Source organism: Ambystoma mexicanum, chromosome 5q (genome assembly GCF_040938575.1).
Source record: "Ambystoma mexicanum isolate Mex_15411 chromosome 5q, UKY_AmexF1_1, whole genome shotgun sequence".
Taxonomy (NCBI): domain Eukaryota; kingdom Metazoa; phylum Chordata; class Amphibia; order Caudata; family Ambystomatidae; genus Ambystoma; species Ambystoma mexicanum.
In genome coordinates, this window is record NC_090933.1 from 941,469,068 (window position 1) to 941,495,522 (window position 26,455).

The window sequence follows — 26,455 nt, forward strand, 5'->3', positions numbered from 1 at the left end:
ATATCTGCCAGGAGTCCAGGTTATATCTTTCCCAACTATACAAGTGACTGATGTAGGACTTCTAAAGGGACAGTTAGAACCACAGACTCTGGGTTAGATAGCACAGGGAAAGTAAACCCTAATGTCACACTTTACTGAATGACTCAAAGTTATTCTAGGTAGGGAACAACCTAATACAGACTTATTCTGGACAGCAAGTCAGGGGAAGCAAGACCCAGTTGGGGACACTCATATCATCATCTTAACAGGACTAATCCGGTGATACCAACAGTTGGAGGACAATCATACAGTTACCCTGCAGGACTAATCTGGTGAAACCAACACATTACTTTTGGGAAGAGGCACAACCTAATCACAGGAGAGAAATATACCTTCACATCTACTTTCTATTAGAATGGCAAAACAGTTTAAGGAAACAAAGTATGTTAACCATACTTTTAAGAATAGTGCATCACACATCCAAGGTAAGTAAGAACGTTTGTAGAGTTACAGTTACCAACCAACTCTTTACAAGTAAGTTACTTTTAAACACTTATTTTTGTTTCTATGCAAAAGGCCCAATCACTCAAGAGTCTTTTCCTTATTCGTGGAGCATGAGTGTTCTCAGTGGCAGAAGAGGTGCGGGGGGGTTAGGGGGTCCTGGGACTTTGCAGAAGACACCCTAGCAGGATTCTAGCAGTCAGACTGGGTGCACTGGATGAGAAGTCTCGCCATCACAGAAACACCCACAGCTACACAGAAATCCTAAGAGACTTAAGGTATGTACATACCCAAGCAAACAGTACCTCAGCATTGAAGAAGATTGTGCAGCAGGAGGACTTCAGGATCTGCAGTCAAAAACCCAGTCAATGGATTCTGTGTTGTCGTGACTGAAAAGAGGAACTTGGAAGGGTCTTTTGCAGCAGGGATTGATGAAGGCTCTAGACAAGATTTCCCTCGCAGCTGAATGCAGTTCTGCTGATTTGGCACCTTTTCAAGGCGCCCAGAATAAAACAGAAAGTTGCGGTTGAATTCTCGTTGTTACAAAGGTCCAGCACTCTGTTGAGGGGACTTTCTGAACTCTATTTGTGTCTCTGGGGATCCACCAGGAATCCCACGAAGTTTCAGCGAGATTCAGAATTCGGAAGACTGTGCACCGCATAGTGGCTTGCGGTCCCAGGGTATTGCAGCAACGCAAGGTCGCAGCAACGCGTGGGATGGCTCAAAATGCAGGTCCTCAAGTCTAGTGGGTCTCACCAGTCTCTGGGTCAGGGTCGCCGTTTTCAGAGTTCCCAGGTCGATTGGAGGGAAGGGCTACAGAAGGCTCCGGTTACACAGCAGGTTCTCTGGTCGCTGGAAATCGTTTCAGCCGCTTTTCCTTCATCATCCTCTTCGGTTTCGGTTCCAGTGGTAGACTTTTCTTCAGCTCCCAGGTTCACAGTATTTATCAGGAACTACAGCACAACCTCTGCATTCTCTCCCCACATTTTACAAGAAGGGACGGTCTGGTGATAAAATCAGGCCTGCCAGCGCCCCCAATGAGATTTGCCCCCATTCAAGCAAGGCGTAAAACAAAGGGCTGGGGAGTTTTGGACTCCTCCCTTGCTTCCTGCCCTCACAGACAGACAGGCGCCTCAGCAGGGAGTCCAGGAGAGTCCTGCCAAAGATAACAATCACAAAGGAATTTCCCGTCCTGGATGTCAGGGGAAGGAATAAGAAAAGGACAAGAAACACTAAAATGGCGAAAAAAGAAAAGAGGCCATTTTGGTAAAATAAGCGACCTTTAGGTGCCTTTACTGCAGCTGTGAACACAGCCCGCGGTAAAGGTTCACCAAATTAATACAAGGTATCACTGCCACCAGCCCTTGAAGGTAAGGTTATCCCTGTAACAAAACTGTTACAGTTTTAGTGTGAAAGGGGATACATTGCATCTCCCCAGCACGCCACATAAGGTGGGGTGCGCTGGTTACACCTAACAAAATGTAAAACGGACCCAAAGATCCTTTCTACCCTTGGGAACTGTAGTTCTCTCAAGGTTAGCAAAAGAAAGTTAAGAGTGTCTTTTTAAAGTTATCCTTTTTAACAACTTATTGGTAATAAGTGGCTGTTGTTGCTGGGTTATGGAGAATCTTAAAAATGACACCCATAAAGAGAGTAAAAGATTATGTGAGTGTGGAAAAAGGTTCCCACTCACTGAGGTATTAAGGACAAATATCCCACTAGGAAAGCCAAAAGGTCTTGGGTTGACCCAGGTCAGGAAGATTTACCAGTTCTGTGAAAATCTTACCCAATATGTACTGGTCACCTAGAGCTTGTGTTGTTGTTAACGGTGGGTGCTCATGTTGGTTTGCTTTGGGGAGGGGCACCTCTCCCCGGCGGTTTGCTCTTTCTCTGGAACCGTTGGCACAGAGGATCAGGGAGGAACCTATTGCTGAGGGGGTACTGTAGTTGGGGGAGGGGGGAGAGGGGGGGTTTGGGGGGGGGGGCAGGAGTACAAAATAGCATTATATGCGGACATGTCACGAACCGCCCCCCCAACGTGAGTGCAAATGGTGGTGCAACTGATCGAACAATACAGAATATCTGGGTTCATGATCATTAGATCCAAGTCAGTCCTCCTTCCGCTGGACAAGAACGACGACCAAAACGCAGACAGTTTTGCAGCCCTTGCAATGTAGGTCACCTTGGGACCACTTCGGTATTTGGGGATAAATGTTACTAGGAACCTGGGAGGCTTATGAGGTTTTCACCCCACTGATGGCCAACCTAAAAGAGCATCTGCTAAAGTGGAGCAAGCTCACGGTCTCCTGGCTGAGCAGTCTTAACGTCTTTAAAATGGTCCTCCTCCCGAGGATCCTATACTTGTTCCAAATGCTTCCCATTCAAATCCAGACTCATTTTTTAGGGAAACCAAGGGCGGCATTTTGAGGTTTCTGTGGCAGGGTAAGAAGGCGAGGATCCCAGCAGGAACCCTTATCCTCCCAAAAGAGAAAGGATGGGTGGGCCTACCAGATGTGAAACTTTAACACAAGGCTGCACAATTTAAAGAGTCCGGATACCTCACCTTAGAATGCAGGGCGACCTCCAGTGGGTCGCCATAGACAATATACATATGCACCCGGCCACTGTCGGGGAATGGCTCTGGGCTCCAAAGAACAGGATACCACGTAGAATCCAGGAACACCCAATTGTGGGGACGGTCTGGTATATCTGTATCTGGAAACAATGTGCAGAAATGGAGGGTGACAGAATCTAGCCCTCACCGTTGGGACATATCTGGGCACCAGGAGTGAGAGACGCCATACAAAGCCCAGAAAGATTCCAGTCCTGGTTTGAGGCGGGCTTGGAGAGGGTGGGAAAGCTCAGGAGAAGGGTGAAATTCATTACTATCCAAGAACTGGAGGAGGTGCTGGGCATAGGCAAACTTCCTGTCTTCCCATTCCTTCAACTCAAGGGGGCACTGGCCGGGGAGGGATGGAGGGAGCAGATTCAGGAGGCACCTCACACCTTGCGAGAAACTCCTAGACGCCAGAACTTAGGGGAAAGGTCTGATCTCGGCAGTGTATAGGGCCCTAGTAGAGTCAGGTAAGGAGTGTGAGAGGTGGGGGAGAGACATGGAGGAGGGACTGGACGAACCTCTTTGGCATAAACTTTGAAGGGGTGTCTCCCGAACCTCGGTATCTTGCCAATACAAACGCCACACTATCAAACTCCTGCACAGGTGGCAGTACACCCGGTTAGACCTCGAAGATGTACCAGAACATCAGCCCCTTATGTTGGCGTGAATGTGGGCTAAGAGTGGACTACTGGCACATGTGGCAGGGTGCCCAAAGGTGCAAGTGTACTGGGATGAACTCCTGGGTTGGATCAAGGAGATGGTCTGGGTTGTCAGGGAAAAGGCCCCACTGCTGGTCCCGTTTGGTCTAGAGAAAGCAGAGGGGGAGTGTACTAGACGCCCTCCAATGGCAGCAGGCTTAATGCTAGCAGCTAGGGCATGCCTAACGACCCGTTGGAAAAATCTGCATCTCCCAATTAAAAAATAATTTGTTAGCGTGGCCAAAAGCATGTATGCCATGGAACGAATAACCGCAGGACTTCATGTGGTTGGAGGGCGGAGCATTGGAGACGGCATAGAGTACTTTGCCAAAGAATGTGTGACAACAGAAGCAGCAGGAACCGACACATTAACAGGATAGTGTATGGAGAACAATAAGAGTCCTAGGGGCTAAATGGCCAGAGAGGAGGGGATAGGACTTGGACGAGCTGGACATGGGTGCCACCCAAAAGGGACCAGAGCATAGAGGGATTGCAACCAATGTGGATAAGAACAATTTATTGACTCGCAATGGGAGTAAAATAGGGTAAGAGTCAATGCTTGGCGGGTGGGGGATGGGTGAGGGTTGCGGGTGGGGTTGGGTAGGGTAGGGGTGGCGAGTTGGGGAGAATTCTCAGTAATGTGCCAATTCCCTCCACCTTAGGAACCCCCGGGAACTTTGTTGAATTTTGAGAATGTGATTTTTTTAACCTCGAGTGAGACCCTTTTCCCCCCCCCTCTCTCTCAAGTATTTTAATGTGATTTCTGAGCATTGTGTTTCTTTTAGTTATGGAGCCTGACAAACTCCATAGGCATCATCTTTTACATTGTATCACACAGCACCTTCAGTGCATGTAAAAGATGCCTATGGAGTTTGTCAGGCTCCATAACCAAAAGAGACACAAAGCTCAGAAATCACATTACAATACAGATTAAAAAAAAATCAAGTCTCAAAACCCAGCAAAGTTGCTGGGGGTCTCTAAGGTGGAGGGAATTAGCACATTTCTGAGAATTCTCCCGAACATACCCAGCCAGTGCAGAGGCCTTGGTCTGCAGCCACTCATTCAGCCGCTTACACAGATCCTTCAACGTGCATGTCGAGAGTTCAAAATGCACAATCTTCCTCCTTGTGCGTCGGGTACACGCAGTAAATGCGCTGGGAATGTTTGTTGTCCATGAAAACATTCCGCAAGCCGCAGTCTGTGCAAAGTTTGACAAGATCCACGCAGCGTAGGCCCGACGAATATTCTGGAAGCCTCCATCAAGAAACTCTACGGAATCCTTCCTTGAGGGGTGCTGAAGAACCCAAAAAACGGGTCGCAGTTAATCGGAAGGATGATCAATGGAGAACAAGGCTCAATTGACTGAAATATGGAGTAAAACTCTTCCAAAAAGCGAAATACGCAGCAAAAGCTCGAGTTAAGCATGAGGACTCCCAACACTAGAACGTGTGGTAAAAATCTGAAGATGGCTGCCAGAGGAGGGGCTTAGGTAGAGGGCAGTCATTGGCTGGGGGCACTATGACCCACAGCTCAGTCCTGCCAAAAGTTTGTGGCCTTCAACGAGCCATGACGACGGAGGCAGACGCTGTTCGCCATCCGGTGGAACCGTGTGTCTGTGATGCCCAGGGGCCATGGTGATGGCATGGTCCGATGCTACTTTGCCCGCCTGTGCTTCAACCTGCTTGTCGTCAGGGAGGAATTCCAGCAACGGGCCATCTTGTACCACAGCTCCCTGTCGTACCTGGCCAGGATTGCAAGAGCATTCGCAACCTTGACCGTCGTTGCCGCCGAGGATATCACCTTTCGGCCCATTGCGTCCAACTTCTTCCCCTCGCTGTACAGAGGAACGGAGGCTGATGACTATGGATTTGAGGACTTCTTCCTCGCAGCCGCCGAGACAAAAGACTCTGGGGAGTGCTGCTTTCACAGGCACTTGGGTGTGGACTCCGGCACCCGGTACTTCACCAGTTGGTCTGTTTTTGCCAGGGCTGAGGCAGGAGTCTATCATCACCAAGCCCTCATCCCAAACATCGTCTTGGCGAGGCACTGCCAGAATTGTCTTCCTTTTAGCCTCTCCACGCTGGTACATTAACCATTCCTTTTTGGCATCAGCTGGAAGAACTCTGAAGCGCGGGCGACCATGGTATGGAATGATCACACTTTGTCCGGTGTACACTCGTCGTCCGTCACTGTATCTGTATCGGTCACCATATCCCTGGGGGGGAGTGAGAGGGGGCAATGTGAGGCAGTTGATGGGGCGGGGTAGGGTGCCGCTTCCTCTTCTTCGCCGGCGGTGGACACTGAGGCACCGTCTGCATCCTCTTCTGTATCTCTGACACCAGCGTGTGGATAGGATGTCCAGCAACACATCTCTAGGAGGTGGAGGGGGAGCAGACTTGCTGGGCCAGCACCTGTCGTCTGCTCCACTGTCATCCCCCTCGACGATCTCAACGTCATCCTCCTCTGCATTTCCGCCGTAGTCATTCGTTCCCTGCATCCTCCATAACCATGTGAATGGACGCCATGTCATCATCCGAAGAAATATCCATGCCATGGAGCACAGTAGAGGCCTCCACTGCCCCTCCCTTCTTTGCGTCCTGAGGGGTCGGAGCCGAGCTCAGGGCTGGCATCTTCTCCGGTGTCTTCTCCACGCGTTTGGCTGAAGCCTCCCGCCTGAGACGAAGGGCCACTCTGGACATAGACGGGGTCCCCTGGACTTGGGCAGCCCCTCTAGCCTTTGAGAGGGCAGCCACCACCAGCTTTATTGACAAGGCTATTTCTCCTGGACCACCTGGGCCTTCAGGGGGAGGTCGGTTTTTACTCAGTGACTTGGCCTTCTCCGGCTTCTCCCACAGTTTCCCGGGGTTAGCCAACTTCCTCTACGAAGAAGAGCTGGAGCAATGGCTTGAGATGGAAGCTGATGGTTGAGCGCGCCCTGCCGGTCTCGGGAACCGGTTGCGTGCGACCCTGACGGAAACAGACTTTCAGTGCTTGGCCTGGTCTTGGGACCCCAAGGATGTAGCACCCTCAAAGGACTTCGAAGCACGCTCTTCTGACAAGCCGGTGAGGGGTGAGGCATGCCCCCCCTTGCCGCACGGGGTAGAGGCCTTGGTGTTGAGCCACACCGCCAATCTGCTGTGCCGATCCTTCATAGTGCGTTTGGTGAATCCCAAGCAAATTTTGCAATTCACCTCTTTGTGATCCGGATGGAGGCAGTAGAGGCACTGGGAGTGTGTGTTCTCCACAGACACATTACTTAATGCACAGATGACCCATCGTCCTCCAAAATGGTCCGGCGTGCGGTGTAGGCCCGATGGCTTTCTGGAATCTCTGATGAAAACTCGACGATCCTTGACCTTGAAGGCGACGAAAGACGCCGGCAAACTGATCCCTGCTTGCCGGTCAAAAGCACGAAAGGGCACACAGGCTCTATTTGACAAAATTTTGAAATTATAAAGAAAAAACTCAAACGCAGAAAGATTCCATGGAGCAAAATACGAGGACTCCCAACACTTGAGCGTGCAGTAAAAATCTGAAGATGGCTGCAAGAGGAGGGGCTTAGGGAGAGAGCAGTCATTGGCTGGGGGCACCATCTCCCGCTGCTCAATGATTGGTTTTTAGGAGAAAGACAGTAAGTAAAAGTGAAACTTTTCTTTGACCAAGTATTCCCGGCCTGACGACAGAGGAATATTAATGAGCACGTGAATTCATGCCAGACCCCTTTCTGGAGAACTTAATCATATCTCTTGGCTGGGTTTTGTGAGTTCTTCTGAGCAGACCCAACCTGTGGACACAATCCAGCAATATGCCCCTCCCTTGCCACCTCCGGCTCCAACGCTTTGAAGACTTGCTGGACCCAACCCTGGAGATCTTCCCCTTCCACCGCTTTGTGTAGGCAGAGGTTCTACTGGCGATGCCCCTTTTCCAGGTCCTCTATAGTTGTAACCAGGAGACATCTTGCTTGGCGTTGGCTAGTTCCTCCTGAAGATGGAGCACATCCTCCTGGAGAGTCTGAACTGTTGTTGCGGTGTCCCTCACTGTTGCAGTCAACGTTTTTGCGTCCTTTACCAAGTCTGCAATTGACTTCCTGAGTTCCACCGCATTGCTTTTTATCTCCATTCGTATCGATTGAGACGGCTCCTCTTTCAATTCTTCTTTTAGGGTCTTCGGATAATCTACTAAGTCCGATTTGGAGAGCCCCCTCACCATCTCTTGGAATACCCAAGTCCGATTTGGAGAGCCCCCTCACCATCTCTTCGATATTTTCGCCATCACCCCTTCATTCCGCATAGGTTCTTGGCTTGTCGATGAGCACCGCTTTACACTCGCCAGCTGTTCGACAGAGGGCCAGAAGGTACAACATCCACCTCTCCATAGCTCCGAGTGGTGCTTCCCCACTTGGCTGTGCTTTCCCGCTGCAGACTGCGCTGCCCTCCTGCCGCCCCCAGCCTAGTTGCTCCTCAGTCCAACACTCCATCACTTGCCTCTGCAGGATGTGGCCCTGTGCTTTGCAGCGTCCCACGTATGCACTCCGTTGCCCATCGGCACAGTCAACTCACCAGACTGGCACCTCTCACACCATGCTCCCCACTGCCTCTTGTGTGCCTATCGTAGATTTTGCTGGCCAACCTGCTTCCTTCTCCGATCCTTGCCCGCTGTACCCCACCTATTGTGCCAATGCTGCTTCTGTCACACTCTGCCGCAACTCTTTTCCCTCCACTCATTCCTCCCGTAGGTCTGTCTGGATGACCATACTACAGGGACCTATCTTTCTGCAGTGTGCTTCCCAGTCATGGCTTAGCATCGAACGGTTAGGGGTGCCTGTTTCCACTTCAACATGATGACTGCTTCCCTCAGGCCGGATCTGGCAGGTTTACCTGCAGGGGGAGCGGAAGGGGGAGGCCCGCTCACGAGTCTCCTATCGGCTTTCTTCACGCACCGGCGTCCTCTCTTCTGTCTGCCGGGGTTTGCTTGTTCCCTCCAAGCCGCACTACAGGCTCGGATCTTCGTACAGGCCAGTAAGCTTCGGCTTCACAAGTTGTTAGGAAAGATTTCCATTTATGAGTAATAGTCCATCCAGTTATGTACCCCCCCCAACTTTTTACTGTTTAAACACCATATTTTGACTTTGCCAGTTAAGCACGCCGTTCAGCTGCACTCCACTGGGCTTTCGCTCACTTTATTATGGGGAAACTGACATGCCCTTAAAGACAGTCAGTACTGGGAGACTTAGTTTCCCTTAGTCATTTAAGATGTTACAACATTTAGGCAACATGTAACAAGTGCACAATGTACCTTACAGTAGTGATATTGATGGACATTGATTTAGATACAGCCGTTAGGGAAGTTATGCAGAAGGCCTCAATATGGGATAGAAATAACATGTCCACGCTGAATAAGAAGAACTCTTTTATAAATTATGTAAAACAGGGCTTCTCTCTATAACGCTCCTTTTACCCATTTGATGAACGTCAATAATTCAAAGTTGGGAGATTTGTCCTTCAACTTCGCCTAGAACAGTTACCAACTTTGGCGTGCATGATTTACAAGTTGGAAATAGAGACAGCCATACACCTATTGACAGGCTGTCATAAGTTAAAAGAACTCTATTGAAAGTGATATAAAGACTATTTACATAGATAACTTGCAAAGTTGCCAAGCGTGGGTATGTTTATTCAGGAGAAATTATGGTTCTAAACATTAGTATCTTTTATATTCGGCAATTTGTAATTACGATTAATGATTCTTAAAGGTGTCAGAACATTGTATTATAATAATGAACTGTAGGTTTATCTTGTTGCGTATGCATTTTAAATGACATGATGCTTTGATTGTTGGGTTAGTAAAGATTCCTCTTTACTGCAAATTTCCTTCAATTTCTGTAATTGGCTAGTGGAAGCAGCTCCTCTTAACTGGTTTTTAGTATACGAAGAGGACCCCTGCACCCACTCTAGAGATATCCTGGAAGAAACTGGAGGAGCCAAGACTCTTGTCCAGCTACAAGACTTGCAAGCCTTCCGAAGGGTCCCAGGACCGCCCTCTGGCTGACCAGTTCGGAGCTTTGGCTACCGTGCTGCAGACGTTGCCGTTCCGAGTCTAGGCCTTGAACTTGGGGGGATCTCAGCTTGTCCTTTAAGACTTGCCTCTGTGAAATGCCATTGTCCAAGCATCAAGGGGACCAGATATAGGGAGGGAATGTCTGACAGCGGCAAGTGAATCCCTTTGCTCGCCATGCATCTGTGGAGGTTGTTCGAAATTGCTTACCTGCAGCCATTCCTGTCCTGAGAGGGGGCCTGAATTGAGTTTTGCTGCATTCTTCCACTGCAAGTCCTTGCACCAGCATCCGACAGTGACAGCGGGATCCCTGCTCTCTTTCTGGTATTTGTCAGCACTAAGGAGTCTGGTACAGAGATGCCCCTGATGTATAACGGGTCCGATGGAGAAGGGCTAAATAATTTTTCTATCCTCGGGTTGACCCCTCTGATCAACACGGGAGTGGATAGTGAAGCAATAATTCGTCTCTTTACTGAGGCGAGGAGGGGAATGGTTTGGCTGACACAGGGTTTCTCCTTAATGATCTTTTCTACAAAGTCGATGTCAGGAGACGTTTCCCCGGTCTCGACCTCGAAATGCGCTGCTGTCTTGCGTAGGAGTGCATTAAAGGTAGGTTGATCGTCTATAGGAGATGTATTCCTAATAGGTGAGTCTTTGGGTGGGGACAGGTTTATGGCTTCAGGGTCTGAAAATGCTGATGGGGACTGCCAGGGCTGTGAAGCGCCTTCTTCTGGGTCTTCTCCGAAGCCCCCCTCACCCATATCCGGGTTGTCTTCAAAACCTTCCTCCTCTAGGTTTTGTTCCCCTTCATTGCCTAAGAATTTGTCATCCTGAAAGTGGGGGTCCTCTCCAGTGAGGTCATATAGATCTACATTCTCTTGGGGGGGGGGGGAAATCAAACAGTCTGGGGTACTTGGCCTGGGATCCTCCTGAGGTCCCTCTCTTGATCTCTTGGGTGTTGGAAGGTTCTGAGTCTCCATAAAACTCTCCATTTTGTCCATACAGAACTGGAGTCTTTCTAGGGTTTCTTGAGGTACCCCGGAGCGGTCAGGGTGAGAAAAGGGAGGGCCTTCCGTTAGAAAACGCTTCGACCTATCCCATAACGTCGAAGAGAGGTTCCCCAGGCCTTCTGAAAAGCCTTCTGGTAGGCTAGGAGTCCCTCACGACGGAGCGGGCGGTTCCTGCCTTCCTTCTGACCTTTTCGGCGTTTCCCGGGCCTTATGAGCGGTAACCGACGTCTCTTTCGCCGTCCGTCTCTGGCTATCGGTGGAAATAATCCTTGCCCGGCTCTCGACAACTAAACTCTCTGTCGAGGGTACCTCCTGCGTCAACGTTACAGGTGTCGCTTGCTCTACGCTGACGGGCGCTCTCTGCCGGTGCGTGTCGTCTGGCGGTTTAGTGATGGCGCCCTTATCTGGGGGTGGCCCAGTCACTAGTCGCGGTTGCGAGGGCGGCTTCAGACTCTTACGGTGCGAGGAGCCCGCCGGTAGGACCTGCGTCTCCGTTGGCGCGAATGCTCTCTTCGGCTTCGACTAGGAAGAGCAGTGGGTTGTATGTTTATGGGAGTGTTTTCTGTGTGCGTCCTTGTTGCCGGGGTGTTCATCCCCATAAGCAGGGCGTGAGCCGAGCTTGTTGGGGTCAGGGACGGATGACTAGGAGCGTGAACGCTCCATAGAGAGGTCTACGACTTCCGAAACAGACGTCGGGTTGTCACATTCCTCGTCACTTTCGGCGACGGCGGGTGATGAATCGGACCTCAACATGGCGTAGGCTGCCCACCTCTTGACCCTACGGTCTTTCAAAGTCTTCGGCTTAAGGAGCTGACAGGCTGCACAGCCGTCGTCTTTGTGGTCGAGGGGCAAGCAACGGTTACACCGTTTATGCTCGTCTTTCCAGGTAAATTTGCCTTTGCAACGCGGGCAAAACCTAAAGGGTGTCCTCTCTCTCTCATAGCTGAGGAACAGATTGCATGTGACAACAACCCCGAAGGAAAGGGAGGGGAAAGGGAAAGGCATTCTCAAAGAGAAACAATAAATGTCCCACGACCCCATTCTCCCTACTGTATTTGGCCGTCCACGCCAGGCCACGTGTTCGGCGAACGCCGAACAACCTCCTCCGTCGAAGGCACCGCCGTCGGAGATCTCGATCGACGGTGAACAGCTTTGCAGCTACGACGCCGAAAGAGGGATGTAAGTAATATTATGAGTTAAGGGCGACCAAAGGTCGAATAAAGTTTTTTTGCAATGTGTCTCGAGGAGCTCCGCGTATAGGCGACCAATATCTGGGCGGAATAAAACAATCTGAGGGACCTCGACACGTGAGGGATTGTGGGTACACTGCACGTCACTATAGGGATAGTGTTACAGACACGCCTTGTCGACGTCCCCTTTTCGACTAAGAAAAACAAAATGCAATACTCCGCAGTGACCACTGGATGTCGGACTATGCCCAGCATGTGATTCTAAGCAGATTAACAAACTTCAGAAATACCATTTCTCTGATTCTGATGAATGTATCAGTTTTTAGAGTATGGAAATATTAACATTGAACAACAAAACAGTGCAACAATGATGGCACTTGGTGCATTTTCAACAGGACTTTAATGACAAGTTAAGACAAAAAAAAACACAGAAAGGAAGACTACCTTTTGCAAGTTTCTGTGCAGTTTCAAGAATGGTTATGGCAGCAGGGTATGCTCTTCCACTCACAGCAGACATAAATGGTGTCATTCCTCTAGCATCCCTGCAAAATGTAAAAGTATTCATTAATCAAAATGTAACATTGCCATGAAGGGTGGAAGACCGCTTTTGAGAAATTGCAATTGCTCAGAGTGAAAGAAGTTATTTACTAGTATTCACTTCAATAGTTTCCAAAAGCGAGGGACAATGGGCACATTCATGGTCCCATTCAGGGATGTACCTCTCCCTATTGGGGAAAACGTGTAAAGTGACAGAGCCCGACATCTGTGATAAAGGATTACACATAACAATTCATACAAGAGCCCACTTGTACTCCTCCACATTAGAGCACTTGGATCCCGAGACCTTACATCACTACCACCAATATCCAATACAACCAGTATGACCTTCTGACATGTGTTAACCACCTCCCAAAGAGCATTGGATATGTTGACTACTTGGGAGGAGTAGTGGCTAAAGCGCCTGCTCACACTACTGCTGAACTGCCAGTGATCCCAAACAATGGTGAAATAGGAATAGCGCGGCAGGTATACCACCTACACCTCTTTTGGTAAAGTGGGCTGAGGGTAGTCTATTCATACCCTTTAGGAGGGGTAAACGGCTGGTACAGAAGCAACACAAAAGAGTAAGTGGGAACCAAAACAAAACTATCCAAACAAGCGTTTATACAATTAAGAACTTAAATCAACAACAAAAAAAGGCACATAACTAATAAATGCCCTACTGGCACTACTGTAGGGGAAAACCGAGAGAAAGCAGATATTAAACTTAAGGGCACTCTGAGTTTGTAGACACAGAAGCTCAGTCAGAGGTGATTTCAGAAGCAAATCCTCAAAGTATACAAAGAGTTCTACAAAATGGTTGAGAACAAGTTACTTATCCCTGGTAATATTTCAACCAGATATTCCTCCCATGTATCTTCTGATATATCTTCCAGATTCAGCTGCTTTGGAATTTCAACAGAGGGTGCTGTGCGTCGAAGCGGTCGACTCAAGGTTCCGCAGGGTGCTGTCCGTATCTATAGCAAGTGCAGTGCCCATTGGCTTCAGTTTCGTTTTAACGCCTTCCTCAAGCAGAATTACCACCCTCCGAGTCCTAGAAAGTACTAGACTCTGACAGTGTCATGCCTGGAAATTATACAGTGGGGAAGGCTGGGAGTGGGGGCAGAGGAATAGGTCGGAGGAACAACCAGATGAAGGAATGTTACCTGGTGTAAGTAACTTGTTCTCCAAATGGATTGGGTCCTCCCACGTATTTCTCATTTTATGATAGACTCCCAAAGGAGTGTTAGGTTTTGGAGGAGGGAGGAAGAATTTTCATTTTCAAGATTTGTCATGGATAGAGTATAATACTGCTTTCCCAAATCCTCCTTCGTGGCTAGAGGATGAATCCAGACAGTATTGCTTTGTAAAAGTATGGATGGTAGACCAAGTTGCTTCCGCACAAATGTCTTATCACCACCCCTCTAAGAGCAGAAGATGTTGCCATACCCCTTGTGGAATGGGCTCTTAAGCCTTCCAGTGGATCTGTCCCGGCCACTCAATACATATGGACAAAGTTTCCTTTGTAACTGGAAGACCCAGTGTGTTCAGTGTACCCAATTAAAAGCTGGTCGTGTTGATGCATCGGTCATCTGAGAAATTTAAAAGCTCAAAGCCCTTCTCGAATCAAGCCTATGTAGCCTTTACTCTTCCTTGCCAGAATGAGGGATGGATAGAAGGATAGAAAGTTGGAAGCACAACTTTCTGGGCTAAATGGAAATCCAACAATTGTTGGGCAAAAAGACTGTTTAACACCAAGGACTACCTTTTCTTTATGAAAAATGGTAAGGGCCTGCAACTCACTGTTGGGGAGAATTCTCAGAAATTTGCTCATTCCTTCCACCTTAGAGACCCCAGCAACTTTGCAGGATTTTGAGGACTTGATTTGATTTTTTTTACCTGGAGAGAATGAGACCCTTTCCCCACCCCACTCTCTCGTGTATTTTAATGTGATTTTTAACTCTGGTGTTTCTTTTGGTTATGGAGTCTGACAAACTCTAAAGGCATCATCTTCTGCATTGCGTAACACAACACCTTCAGTGCAGAGGCACAGGGAAGTCTTCCAGATTTCCCAAAGGTTTAAATACCTTCTCTGGGATAAACTACTGTTTCCCAGAGCAGTAAAGTGAAATTGACTTTACTTAAATGTTAACTTTCTAGACCCAGCACACACTATCTCACAATAGGGTGCTGGAGGGGTTAGTGTCCCCGTTGTCTAGCTTCTCAAGTAACATTTTTATGTTACCCTTTTCTCACAGAATGGCTGGTGGCAGTGGTTTACTTTAAACTACCATGGTGTGCATTTACCGCGGGCTTCGTTTGCAGCTGCAGAAAAGCACCCAAGGGTGCCATTTCTGTCAAGCTGGCCCCAGTCTTTTTTGCCATTTCTTTGTGGAAAGGTCCTTCTTGAGATTTACTCTGCGCGCCAAACCAGCTTTGGTCCCTTTGTTTGCTTTGCCTTTGGCGGGATTCACAAGTGAAGCCTGCCTCTGGCTCCAGGGTGTCTGGTGGGGGCACGAAGTGAGGGAGGTGCCTGAAACTCCCTGTGCTTAGTCTCCTAGGAGACCCAAATGCACTCTCTAGTGATTGGCCGGCTGACTATCTGGCAAGGACAGCCATCCTGTTGGGTGACTGACAGCTAGGCTGGAATGAATGGGAGAGAACTGAATAAAAGGCGAGGCTTTTTGCTTGGAAGGCAGAGTCGTTCACTGGACGAAGGAACCGAAGAAGAACTTGAAGAGGATGCCTGCAGCAAGTCCTGGACTGTTGGTTTGCCTGGTGAAGCCCTGCTGCTGTGCTGAAACTCCGAATTCGTACCGACAGAAGCCCCTGCAAGGACGACTTCTCCCCTTGAGTTGGTTTGACCAATCAACTCCAAAGTAAGCCACCTGGACATCTACTTGGAGCTGGTTGAATTTCCAGAGGTGCTGCCGGAAACCGAATAGCCAGGGAGGGGAACACCAGATTGTGTGTGTTGCTTTTAATTTGGCCAATAGCTCTGGGAAGATCCTCCAGGCTCCCAGGAAGCAGGACGGAGCTCGAGCCCCCTAAACAGAGTGCAGGACCCCAGAAGCAAGGAAAGCCCATCTCGACAGCCAGAAACTGCAGTGTTGCGATTTACGGTAGTCGCAAGGAGCTGAAACACAAAAGTGCGACTTGTTTGCAGATTGCCGGTTGCAAGCGGTCCCCAGAAGTCCTCCCTCTTCTCCCCACGATTGAGGCCCAGGAACCGTGAGATCTGTCGAGCTGCACAGGAACAGGAGTTATCTGCAGCACTTTCTCTTCAATCCAAAGGTACTGTAAAGTCTGAGAGAACTTAACTCTTATCGTAGTGTTGCTTGCATCTGCTACTTCTCACAAGCCTAAACAGCTTGTGGCCCTACAATTTATTCTTCTTTTCTTCAAAGACTTCTAAAACATTGTGCAAAGACTTTTCTTACTTATCTACCAGAAGTGCTTCAGCTCAGTCTTTTACCCATTGACGTTGGCTTACCCTGAGATACTGAATGACTCTGCTTAGGGGATCCAAGAGTATTTGCCCACTTAAGATATTTGTGGTCTGTTTGTTCCAATAACCTTTTCCTTTAACCAAGTTCGAAGAGTATTCCAAGTGCAACAGTAAGATATTAATGTCCCCAGCACCCTAATATTTGTGGTCTGTTTGTTCCAATAACCTTTTCCTTTAACCAAGTTCGAAGAGTATTCTAAGTGCAACAGTAAGATATTAATGTCCCCAGCACCCTAGCTATTGAAGTCCCCTGAGGGTGTAGGTCGTGACTGTGGACCATCCCAAAAGGGTCTTTACTGATTTAGAAACTAAGTGTGTAGTTTTGGAATGTAGGTGTGTGTTGCTTTTATATTGCTACTTTCTGAAGAAGGCTTATTCTAACAGAATGATAAATACATTAATAATTGTATAACCTGGAGTGTGTTTATTTGAATACTTGTCACTATGAATCTCTAACTCACCTACAGCTCACATTGACCCTCTCGAGATAAGCCTGGCTGCTCAATACGCTACCAACCTGTGTAGTACAGACTTATACCAAAGGTTGGGTTCTTATTGCAAAGTGGTCAGAGTTGTTGTAGTGCAGCCAAAGGGTACTGTATACAATCTTGCCCAACACTCTCACCCTGCAGCCTGATGTTAACGCAACTGAACAATGGCTTTCAAAGTTAGAAGTCTTAAAGGACATGAGTGGAGTGGCACAAAGGGAGCACACATCAGAAGAACAAGTTACTTACCAACTGGTAACGTTCTTTCGACTGGATGTTCCTCCAATGCATTCCACATCTTTGATATGTAATGTCCACAGCTGTGCACTTCGGAAACTTTTTCGGCAGAGGGCATCCTGCGTCGATGGCATCGGGTCCATGTCCCTCGAGGGCCTCCGTCGAGGACGACGTCACAGGATGTTATAAATAGGACGCACAGCGCCCGTAGCCGCAGTTTAAGTTTTTTCCCCCAGAACGTGCGACACAATCGCATAGGAAATTCTCCAGAGGGGCAGGCCGGGAGGGAGATGTGGAATGCGTTGGAGGAACATCCAGTCGATAGAACGTTACCAGTTGGTAAGTAACTTGTTCTTCGAATGGATTGTGTCCTCCAAAGCATTCCACATCTTTGACCGACTCCCAAAGCAGTACCAGTAAATGTAGGAGGGAAAAGAATTTAGAATACCCCATTCGAGAATAAAGAACCGGTATCCCAAAGGCCATATCCTGACCATGGATTGTATCCAGGGAATAATGTTTTACAAATGTATGGATTGAAGCCCAAGTAGCGGCATCACAAATATTCTTAATAGGAACACCCCAAAGGGCAGTGGAAGTAGCCACGCCCCTAGTGGAATGAGCTCTCAACCCTTCAGGAGGGTCTTTACCCACCAACCCATAACACTCCGCAATGGTAAGGATAATCCACCTGGATGAGGTCTGTTAGTTAACAGCCTAGCCCAATCGGTTTCCAGCATATCCTACAAAGAGTTAATCCTCCACTCTGACCCTGGACATCCTAGGATCTAACCTATGGAGACACTCCTCTTCCTTAAAGGGATGGTCTAGTAAAAAATTTTATTTAAAAAATAGATAGGTCACATAAAAAATAAATACTAGCATCCTCCGTTTTAAAACTTCCTATGGAAAATTTTGAGCTATTCAAGCTCAAAATTCAAAAAAGCAAGCACAGGGGCGCAGCCATTTTGTGAAATGGAGGCCCTCCTGTGCTGGCTTTTGCGGCACTAATGAAGGAAAAGCGAGCCAGCTGTAGTAAACAAAGTCTACCGCTGGGTGGCTTTCCCTTCATTAGTGCCGGGACTCGGAGGACACGGACCGGAGACCAGAGCGGGAAAGCTGCAGCTGAATCTCGGTAAGTGCTATTTATTTATTTTTTTTCAAAAAATAAGCACTAGCTGCGGTTTTTTTCTAAGTTTTCCGGGCTGGAGGAGCCCGGAAAACTTAGAAATAAAACAGCAGCTTTAAGAACGTTGTATTTATGTTTGCGGTCGCTTTTGAAGCGACCGCAAACATAAATACAACGTTATTGTGTTGGAAAACGCTGCGGTTTTTCGTTCCAAGTTTCTCAGGCTCCTCCGGCTCGGAGAAGCCTGAGAAACTTGGAAAGAAAAACCGCAGCGTTTTCCAACACAACCGCTTGTGTTTCTGCCTGCTGTGGCTATCACTTTGGGTCTCCGGTGCTGGAGCACCGGAGACCCAAAGTGAAAGCCACAGCAGGCAGAAACACACGCGGTTATGTTTACATGCCGCGTAGTGTTTCTACCTGCAGCTGATTTCCCATTTGGGGCTCTCGGGCTCCCCGTGGGGAGCCCGAGAGCCCCAAATGGTAAAGCAGATTCAGGCAGACAACGCGGTTGTGTTGGAAAACGCTGCGGTTTTTCTTTCCAAGTTGAGCACTGCAGGGCTCAAAGACTTTGCTGCAGCTTTTGAGGTCTGCAACCTCTCAAGGCTCTCGTCGACCTTGCTGCCAAATAAATGTGCGCCACCAAAGGGCATGTTGAGAAGACGGGCCTGCACATCCGGAGCAAACCCGGACTTGCAGCCATGGATCGGCTAACACTGTCGGCCGTACCCAAACCCGACTGGAGGGATTCGCACATGGCATCCTTGCCGTCTTGCACGAGAGCAAGGAAACCATCCCCTTCTTCCCCCTCGGGAATATGCTCAGCCGACAAGGATACAATTCCACATAGTGTGAAAACCTTGCCAAGGCACATGTGGAGTTGGCAGATTTCAAGGCCATGCTCCCAGTAGAAAATGCCTTCCGGGCCCAACCGTCGAAAAGCTTGTCGTCCCTATCCGAATGGATGGTAGGGTACGCCGCCTGCTTCGAGTTGGCCGTAGCCGCCTGAACCACCAAACTCTCAGGAGTGGGGTGAGTAGACAAACAGCTGGGGGGTCGGTAACAGAAGGGCGGTATTTCTTAGTTCGATTTTGATTCCCAGCCGGAAGAAATTCCGGGGACTGCCATGCAGCTGCCACCCTTTTCTGCAAGATAGAATGAAATGGCAAAACAGGGTCAGAGGACGGACCTTGATCCAAGATGTCCGTCAGATCATCCTGCACAAAGTCTTCTGGAGGACTAGACCAGCCCAGATACTCTGACACTCGTGCCATGAGTCTCCTATAAAAGACTCCGCAGGAGCCCCAGGTTCAGGTCTACCAAACTCCACTTCTGGGGAAGTGTCCAGTCCACTTGCATAATGGAGCGTCTGCCTCAACTCCTCCAACTGACTGTCCCCAGAAAAAATTGGAGCATCATCAAGGTCACCAGGTTCCTCAACCACAGACCTTTCCTCCTCTTCAAAAATAATATCCAGCAGGGGGTTGAAACCCAGGTCTGTGGACAGAAGAGGGCCTGGAGGCCAAAACCGGGCTCACAGACTTTGATGTAGCCTTCCTTGGAGGATCCACGATGTCTGGGTACTCCAACGGCAAATTTAGAAAAAAATTCCCAAAGGTGCCGGTAGCGTCGAGGGCTTTGACGTCGAAAGCGTCGACAACCTCGACGTCCGGATCTCCGAAGGCTTCAGCGTTGACAGGTGCCGACGGTGCAGAGGGCTGATACGATGGCTAATCCTTGATGTCCAAATCGGACTGACACGGCGCCGAACGAGTCGACGCCGGCCCTAGCCCTCAATAGGTTGCTGCGGTCTCGCTGGGGACGAGGACCGAGACAGAGACACGTGTCTTGCGACTTTTCGATTCCTTGTCCGTACGGGACCTAGACGGCTCCCGATGAGGGTCGCGAACCCGAGCCCGAAGGCGTGCGAGCCACGGAACGAGACTGATCCTGGCTGGCTTCGTCAGAAGACACGACCGGGCCCGTGTCCTGCGATTGAAAAATCCCCATTATGGATTTTCAAAAATGTCGCCCATTCCTCCGGAGTCGAGGACTTCGTAGGGCACGAAACCTTCCTCAAGGCACCATCCTCCAAGTAGGACGGGGAAGGTGACCGGTGGCGGCGCTTCCTTGAGTGCCAGGACGAGGAAGAAGCGTGGCGGGAACCACTCTGGGACCGAGATCCCCGGGAATCCTTCCGACGTGGAGTCACACCCCTCGAGTCTTCAGTGTAAACCCCCTTGGACTTGGAAGTCAAGGACTTCACAGGCTTAGAGCCCCTACCTACCTGGAGCTTCAACTTCCGCAAGCCCTTGGCAGTCAGTGACTGGCATTTCAAGCAGTCGTCTGTGTCGTACGACTCGACCAGGCACCAAAAACAAATGTTGTGGGGGTCGGTGAGTGACATATTAGACTTGCAATCCCGGTGGGTCTTGAAGCCGTACCGCAGAGTCGGAGGGGTCGATGAGAAAGACATCTTCAATGAAGAAAACACACGAGTCGCGCTGAGTCTCAGGAAGTTAACACGTTCGTGGAAAAAACGGAACTGAAGCTACGGGCACCGTGTGTCCTATTTATAACATACTGTGACAGCGTCCTCGACGGAGGCCCTCATGGGACAAGGACCCGACACCATTGATGCAGAACGAGTTTCCGAAGTGCACAGCTGTGGGCATTACATGTCAAAGATGTGGAATGAGTTGGAGGATACAATCCATTTGAAACCATGCGCAAAAGTTGAGTTAGTGTCTCTCTCCCTCCCCTCTCCTCTCCTCTCCTCTCCTCTCCCCCAATCAGGAACAATTATGATCATGGATTTCCCGACCTTTCTCAAACATCCTAATCACGTGACGAATGACTGGGACTGGAGGAAACTGATAGAGGAGTGGAAACTCCCAGTCCCCTATGAACATGCCTCCGAGAGCCTACTCCCCGGAGCAGAACAGTTTGCACTTTCTGGTTGACACTGGTCACGAAAGATCCACTTGAACGGTTCCCCAAGGGGTTAAGATCTCTTTAAGGACTTCCTGAGCTAGTTCCCACTCGTGGGGGACTGTGCTCTGCCTGCTCAGAGCCTCCGCCACCATGTTCTCCTCTCCAGCAAAGCGAATCGCAGGGAGACTCCTCCTTGAATTGCCCAGAACCATAGCTGCATTGCCTCTGCACAGTGGTAGTGAACCTACACCACCTCTCTTGTTGAGGTACTACATGACCACTGTGTTGTCAGTCATTATCAGGACATTCTTTCCCCGTACAGGGGCAGAAAAGCCTTCAGCACTAGTCTGAACGCCCTCTGCTCCAAAAGGTTGATGTGTAGTTTGGACTCTGATGGAGACCAACGACTGGATTGTCAGATCATTGTTATGGGCTCCCAACCCCGTGAGTGAGGCAGCCGTAACTGTTACCTCCGGACATGGTTGCCAAAAAGGTTCTCCCTGCAGAACATGGTCCTCGTAGGCCCACCACAGAAGATCCTGTGCGACGCTGCTTGGAACCTGAAATAGGTCTGACATCTTGCCCGACCACTGAGTCCTGAGGGCCTATTGAAGGGATCTCATTCTCAGGCGAGCCACTGGCACCAGGAAACTGCAGGAGGCTATGAGGCCGAGCAACCTCAAAAAGTCAAAGGCCCGAAGACGCTGGGCATTTTGGAATGTGTTGAGCCCTCACCTCGTGAGGCGAGGCTACATCCAGGACAGCTCCTATGAATTGGAGTCTATGTGATGGTATCATGTGGGACTTCTTGTAATTGAGGGAGGAGCCCAGTGTCATGATGCCTACCCCCGGGGACCCAGACCACGTCCAGCAACCGTGGAAGCAGGCATCAAGTTATCCTAAGCAAGCCCAACAACCCCTGATAGGGGCTATTTGGGTCCAGTCCTGGCGCCTATGGCGCCAGGCTCATATGGAGAGTCAGTCCTGGCGCTTTAGGCGCCAGGCTCATAGATTAAAACTTACCTGATGCAAACCATGCTGCAAACTTACCTGATGCAGACCATGCTGCAAGAGCTCCAAGCCAAAAGAGGCTTGGAAGGGACTACTTTACTTAGAGACTATTTTTTACTCGGGCGGGGCTGGGGAAGAAGACTTACCTGGGACTACTTTCGAGGCTATTTAAACCACGCCCGAAGAGCAGCACACGCTTTGCGTTATTCTGCATTCAGCAGCGTAACGCTCACCGTGCCTGCAAGTCTGCATCCAGCCTTCTGCCACGCCCGCCTGGAGTTTGGAGCTCCTAGAAAAAGGGAGAAAGAAGGAGAAAAGGTTAGAACAAGAGCAATACCTTTATTCCTTACATGAATTCCCGATCCATCACGCCTTCGGGCTGGAAGAAAGAAGTTATTTTATGCGCGTCGCCTCGCCTGCTGCAGCGCCGCGCTGAACTCACCGGCCTTCGCAGCATCTTCACATTCCACCGCATTCTCCTGCATGTTCCCGCCGCACTCCGGCACCCAAGAAGAAGACAAGAACAGCAAGGTGAGCCAAGGGAATACACAGAGGAATATTAGTTACCCCCCATAGACTTGCCTGATTTTACCGCCGGGGGTACTATTCCTCTTCACGGGTCGGCGCAGTTTGCACTGCATCTTCGCCGAACCCCGCCCCCTAATGGGAAACAAAAGGACAGCAAGGTGAAACAAAGGGACTAACAAGGGGAACCCTCCTCACCACAATAGACTTACCTGATTTTACCACCGGAGGTATTATTCCCCAAGACTTCATACTTTTTATCAGCGCCTGAATAAGGGAGAAAGCAACAGGTTACATATTGACATTATTTTATCGAACTGTGTTGGAAAATACAAATCCTTACCAGAATACTACCGAGGAACTCTTCATTAGGGTCAAGCTGCAACCTGCAAGTAATCGGACAAGAGTGAAAGTCAGGCATTTGAACTCTTACGAACTTTATACTTTCGGCGTCTTGCCGGGAATCCCGCAGTCAATATTGTTCTGGAACTCAACAATTCCTTCGAGCCAGTGAAGCAACTGGTTATCAACGCGCCCCTGCGCTCAATGCAGGATGGAGAGCTCATCTTTTCAAACCATCAGGTGAGACTATAAGAGGGGACATCAAAGGTGATCTGTGGGGAGAACAGCGGGGTGGGGGAATTTACTTTCAACTCCATGGGTGGTTAATTCCCTTTCTCGGTTTGCAGAAGAATATTCCTACGGGCCAATCAAACGAAGCTAGGTGGGCCAGTCCAGTCCGTCATCTCGGCCCTACGCGTCACATTGGTGGAGACCGCAGCTGTCCAGTTCCGATCGACGCCTCTGTGGGAGCCAGGTGAGCAGAACACCCAGTCTATGGGAGAGTGGCAGATTACACTGAGATGTTCCAGGGCCCATTTGGGAGACCAAGCCCTGATCAGCCAATCGTCCAGGTAGGGGTAGACTTAAACCCCCCCCCACCCTCCTCTCCTGAGACTTGCTGCCACCACCGCTGTTAGGGAGAATTTTCAGTTTAGTGCTGAATTCCTCCCTCCTTAGAGACCACCAGCTCTTTTGGTAAACTTTGGTACTTTGAACTTTTAAATTCTGTGTTTTCAGTGTTTGTTTCATTTGGTTGTGGAGTCTGACAAACTCCATAAGCATCATTTTTAACTTTGTGAAATTGACTTTACTTACACTTGTAACTTACTAGACCCAGCAAACACCATATTACAATAGGGTGCTGGAGGGGTTATTTAGTATACCCTTGGTCTAGCTGCTCATGTAACATTTGTAGGTCACCCTTTCCCCGATGAATGGCTGGTGGCAGTGGTTTACTTTTACCTACTGTGGTGTGCATTTACCGCAGGCTGCTTTTTCAGCTGCAGTAAAGCAACCAAGGGTTCAATTTTTGTCAAAATGGGCCGTTCTTATTTTGCCATTTCTTTGTGGAAAGATCCTTCTTGAGAATTACTCGGCACGCCGAACCAGGTTTGATCGATTTGCCTTTGGCGGGATTCACAAGTGAAGCCTCCTTCTGGCTCCAGGGTGTCTGGTGGGGGCAGGATGTGAGGGAGGTGCCCGAAACTCCCTGTGCTTAGTCTCCTTGGAGACCCAAATACACTCTGGCTTGATTGGCCGGCTGACTGTCCGGCAAGGACAGCCACCCTGCTGGGTGACTGACAGCTGGGCTGGAATTAACGGGAGAGAACTGAATAAAAGTCGAGGCTTTTGGCTTGGAAGGCAGAGTCGACCACTGGACGAAGGAAACAAAGAAGAACTTGAAGAGTATGCCTGCTGCAACTCCTGGACTATTGGTTTGCCCAGTGAAGCCCTGCTGTTGTGCTGAAACTCCAAATTCCTGTCGACAGAGTAGCCCCTGCAAGGACGACTTCTCCCTTTGAGTTGGTGGGACCAATCAACTACAAAGTAGGTCCGTCTGGACATCCTCTCAGAGCAGGCTATACTTCCACTGCTGCTGGAACCGAAGTGCAAGGGAGTGGAACACCAGATTGTGTGCGTTGCTTGTAAGTCGGTCCCGAGCGCCAGGAAGATTTTCCGGACTTTCCTGAAGCAGGACTGACCAATCCCGAGCCACCTCAAAAGAGTGCTGAACCCCAGATGCGAGGAAAGTCCAGAGTTGTATCCGAGAACCACGGTGTTGACATTTGCTGTCAGACACGAGAAGCTGAAACACAGAAGAACCGCTGAATTGAAGTTTGCCCATTGCTGCCGCTGACCTTCCCATTGCAGAGCAGGAGTCCCCAGACGTCCTGCCTCATATCCCCACAACTGAAGCTCAGGAACAACAGGATCTGCAGAGCTGTACAGGAAAGGAAGCCAGCTGGAACCATTCCTTCTAACCAGAGGTAATGTATAGTCTAAGTGAACTTACCTTTTGTTGTGCAGCCTTACTTGCTCTCAGTTGAGACCTGTCTTGGTTACCTTGCAGAGTTGCTATAGCTTTGCCCCTCACAAGCCTACCAGTTTATGGTCGTTCAAGTGTTCTATTTTCTACAAACATTTCTAAAAACAATGTCCAACACTTTTTACCTACCTACAATAAAGATCTTCAGATCCCCTAGACATTGTGCCATTAACATTGGCTGTCCTGGCTCCCTGAGAGACTCTGCTTACCTTCAACTCTGTGCTTTATCTTTTCCTCAGGAAAGGGTTAAAGTTATTTGACATTGGAAGGTTTTCTAAAGTACTTACCGGTTTGTGAATCATTTGTTAAACTTTTTTTATTCATTTATTCTGTCTTTTGGGTGCATTCCTGTGACCAATGGGATCACAGGGAGATTCAGGCACCTGCCTCACTTCCTGCCCCTGGAAGATACCCTGGAGCCAGAGGCGGTCTTCACTCGTGAATCCCGTCAAAGACAAAACTAACAAAAGGACCAAACCTGGTTTGCCGCACATAGTAAATCTCAAGAATGACCTTTCCAACAAGAAATGGGGAAAAAACAAGACCGGGGCAAATTTTGACAAAATGGGCACCCATGGGTGCCTTACTGCAGCTGCAAAATCGGCGTTGTGGTAAAAACACACAATGGTAGTAAAAGGTAAGCCACTGTCACCAGCCATTAATTGTAGAAAGGGTAACATAAAAATGTTACATGAGAATCTAGACAAAGGGGATACTAGGTAACCCCCTCCAGCACTCTATTGTAAGATAGTGTGTGTTGGGTCTAGAAAGTTCAAAATGTAAGTAAAGTCAATTTCACTTCACTGCTCTTGGAAACAGTAGTTTCACCAAGAGAAGGTATTTAAACCAGCCAGGCTTATCTCAAGAGGGAATGTGAGCATTACAAGAGGTTACACAGAGGTCTTACAATCAAAATGGTTCAAGTAGACACTTACACTCAAGGTTTCTTGGTAAAACACAAATTTATTACGCAATCATTTACAAAACATTCACTAGAAGGAGGCAACTTATTATACACAAACACTTCAATAACAAACCAATGAGTTTCTGAACAAATTAGGCTCCCCTGAAATAGTGGCAAAATGGCATTTCAGTTACTTTCAATGGGAGTAAAAAGGCACAAGTTAGAAGAATAGATCACAAATACTTTCTGAGGCAGTGCAAATAGTTTTAGTTCACTAGAGGACTCGATGCAGTTCAATAGGCCCAGGCCAAAGTCAATGGACTAGTGTCTTTGATAGGAAAGAGCAGTTCTTGAAGTAAACGGTAAAGTCTTTACAAAAGTTCTCCGAAGTAGTTTGTACGAAAAAGAATTATATGTTGGGTCACAAGCTGATTAGGCCTGCAAGTTGGGAATGTTTCACGAACTTTCACCGCAAGAGAGGCATTCTCTCAATCGGGTTGGCACAGTACCTTAGTATGAAGCAAAAGATGCAGATGAAGACGTTGGTTCCTGGCAGATCCTGCAGATCTCACTGTTCCTGAGCCTCGGTCGTGGGGACAAGAGGGAGGACGTCGGGGGACTCCTGCACTGCACGGGATCATCGGATAAAACGCTGACAAAATGGAGTCACTTCAGTTCGAGTAGCACACAAGCTGGTGTCCTTCCCCCTGGTTAATCCTAACCAGCTTCGAGAATGGTATCCAG

The 26,455-nt window shown here is 48.9% G+C and overlaps 1 protein-coding gene across 9 annotated transcripts in view; it reads right to left on the bottom strand.

The window, feature by feature from the left end:
* Positions 1-26,455, bottom strand: part of UBR5 (ubiquitin protein ligase E3 component n-recognin 5) — a 2,447,509-nt gene that overhangs the window by 1,533,136 nt on the left and 887,918 nt on the right. For all 9 annotated transcript variants that reach the window (XM_069621460.1, XM_069621458.1, XM_069621459.1 and 6 more), the window contains one exon: positions 12,494-12,591. In XM_069621460.1, the coding sequence (XP_069477561.1) occupies positions 12,494-12,591 (98 nt within the window). The remainder of the gene's footprint in view (positions 1-12,493; positions 12,592-26,455) is intronic.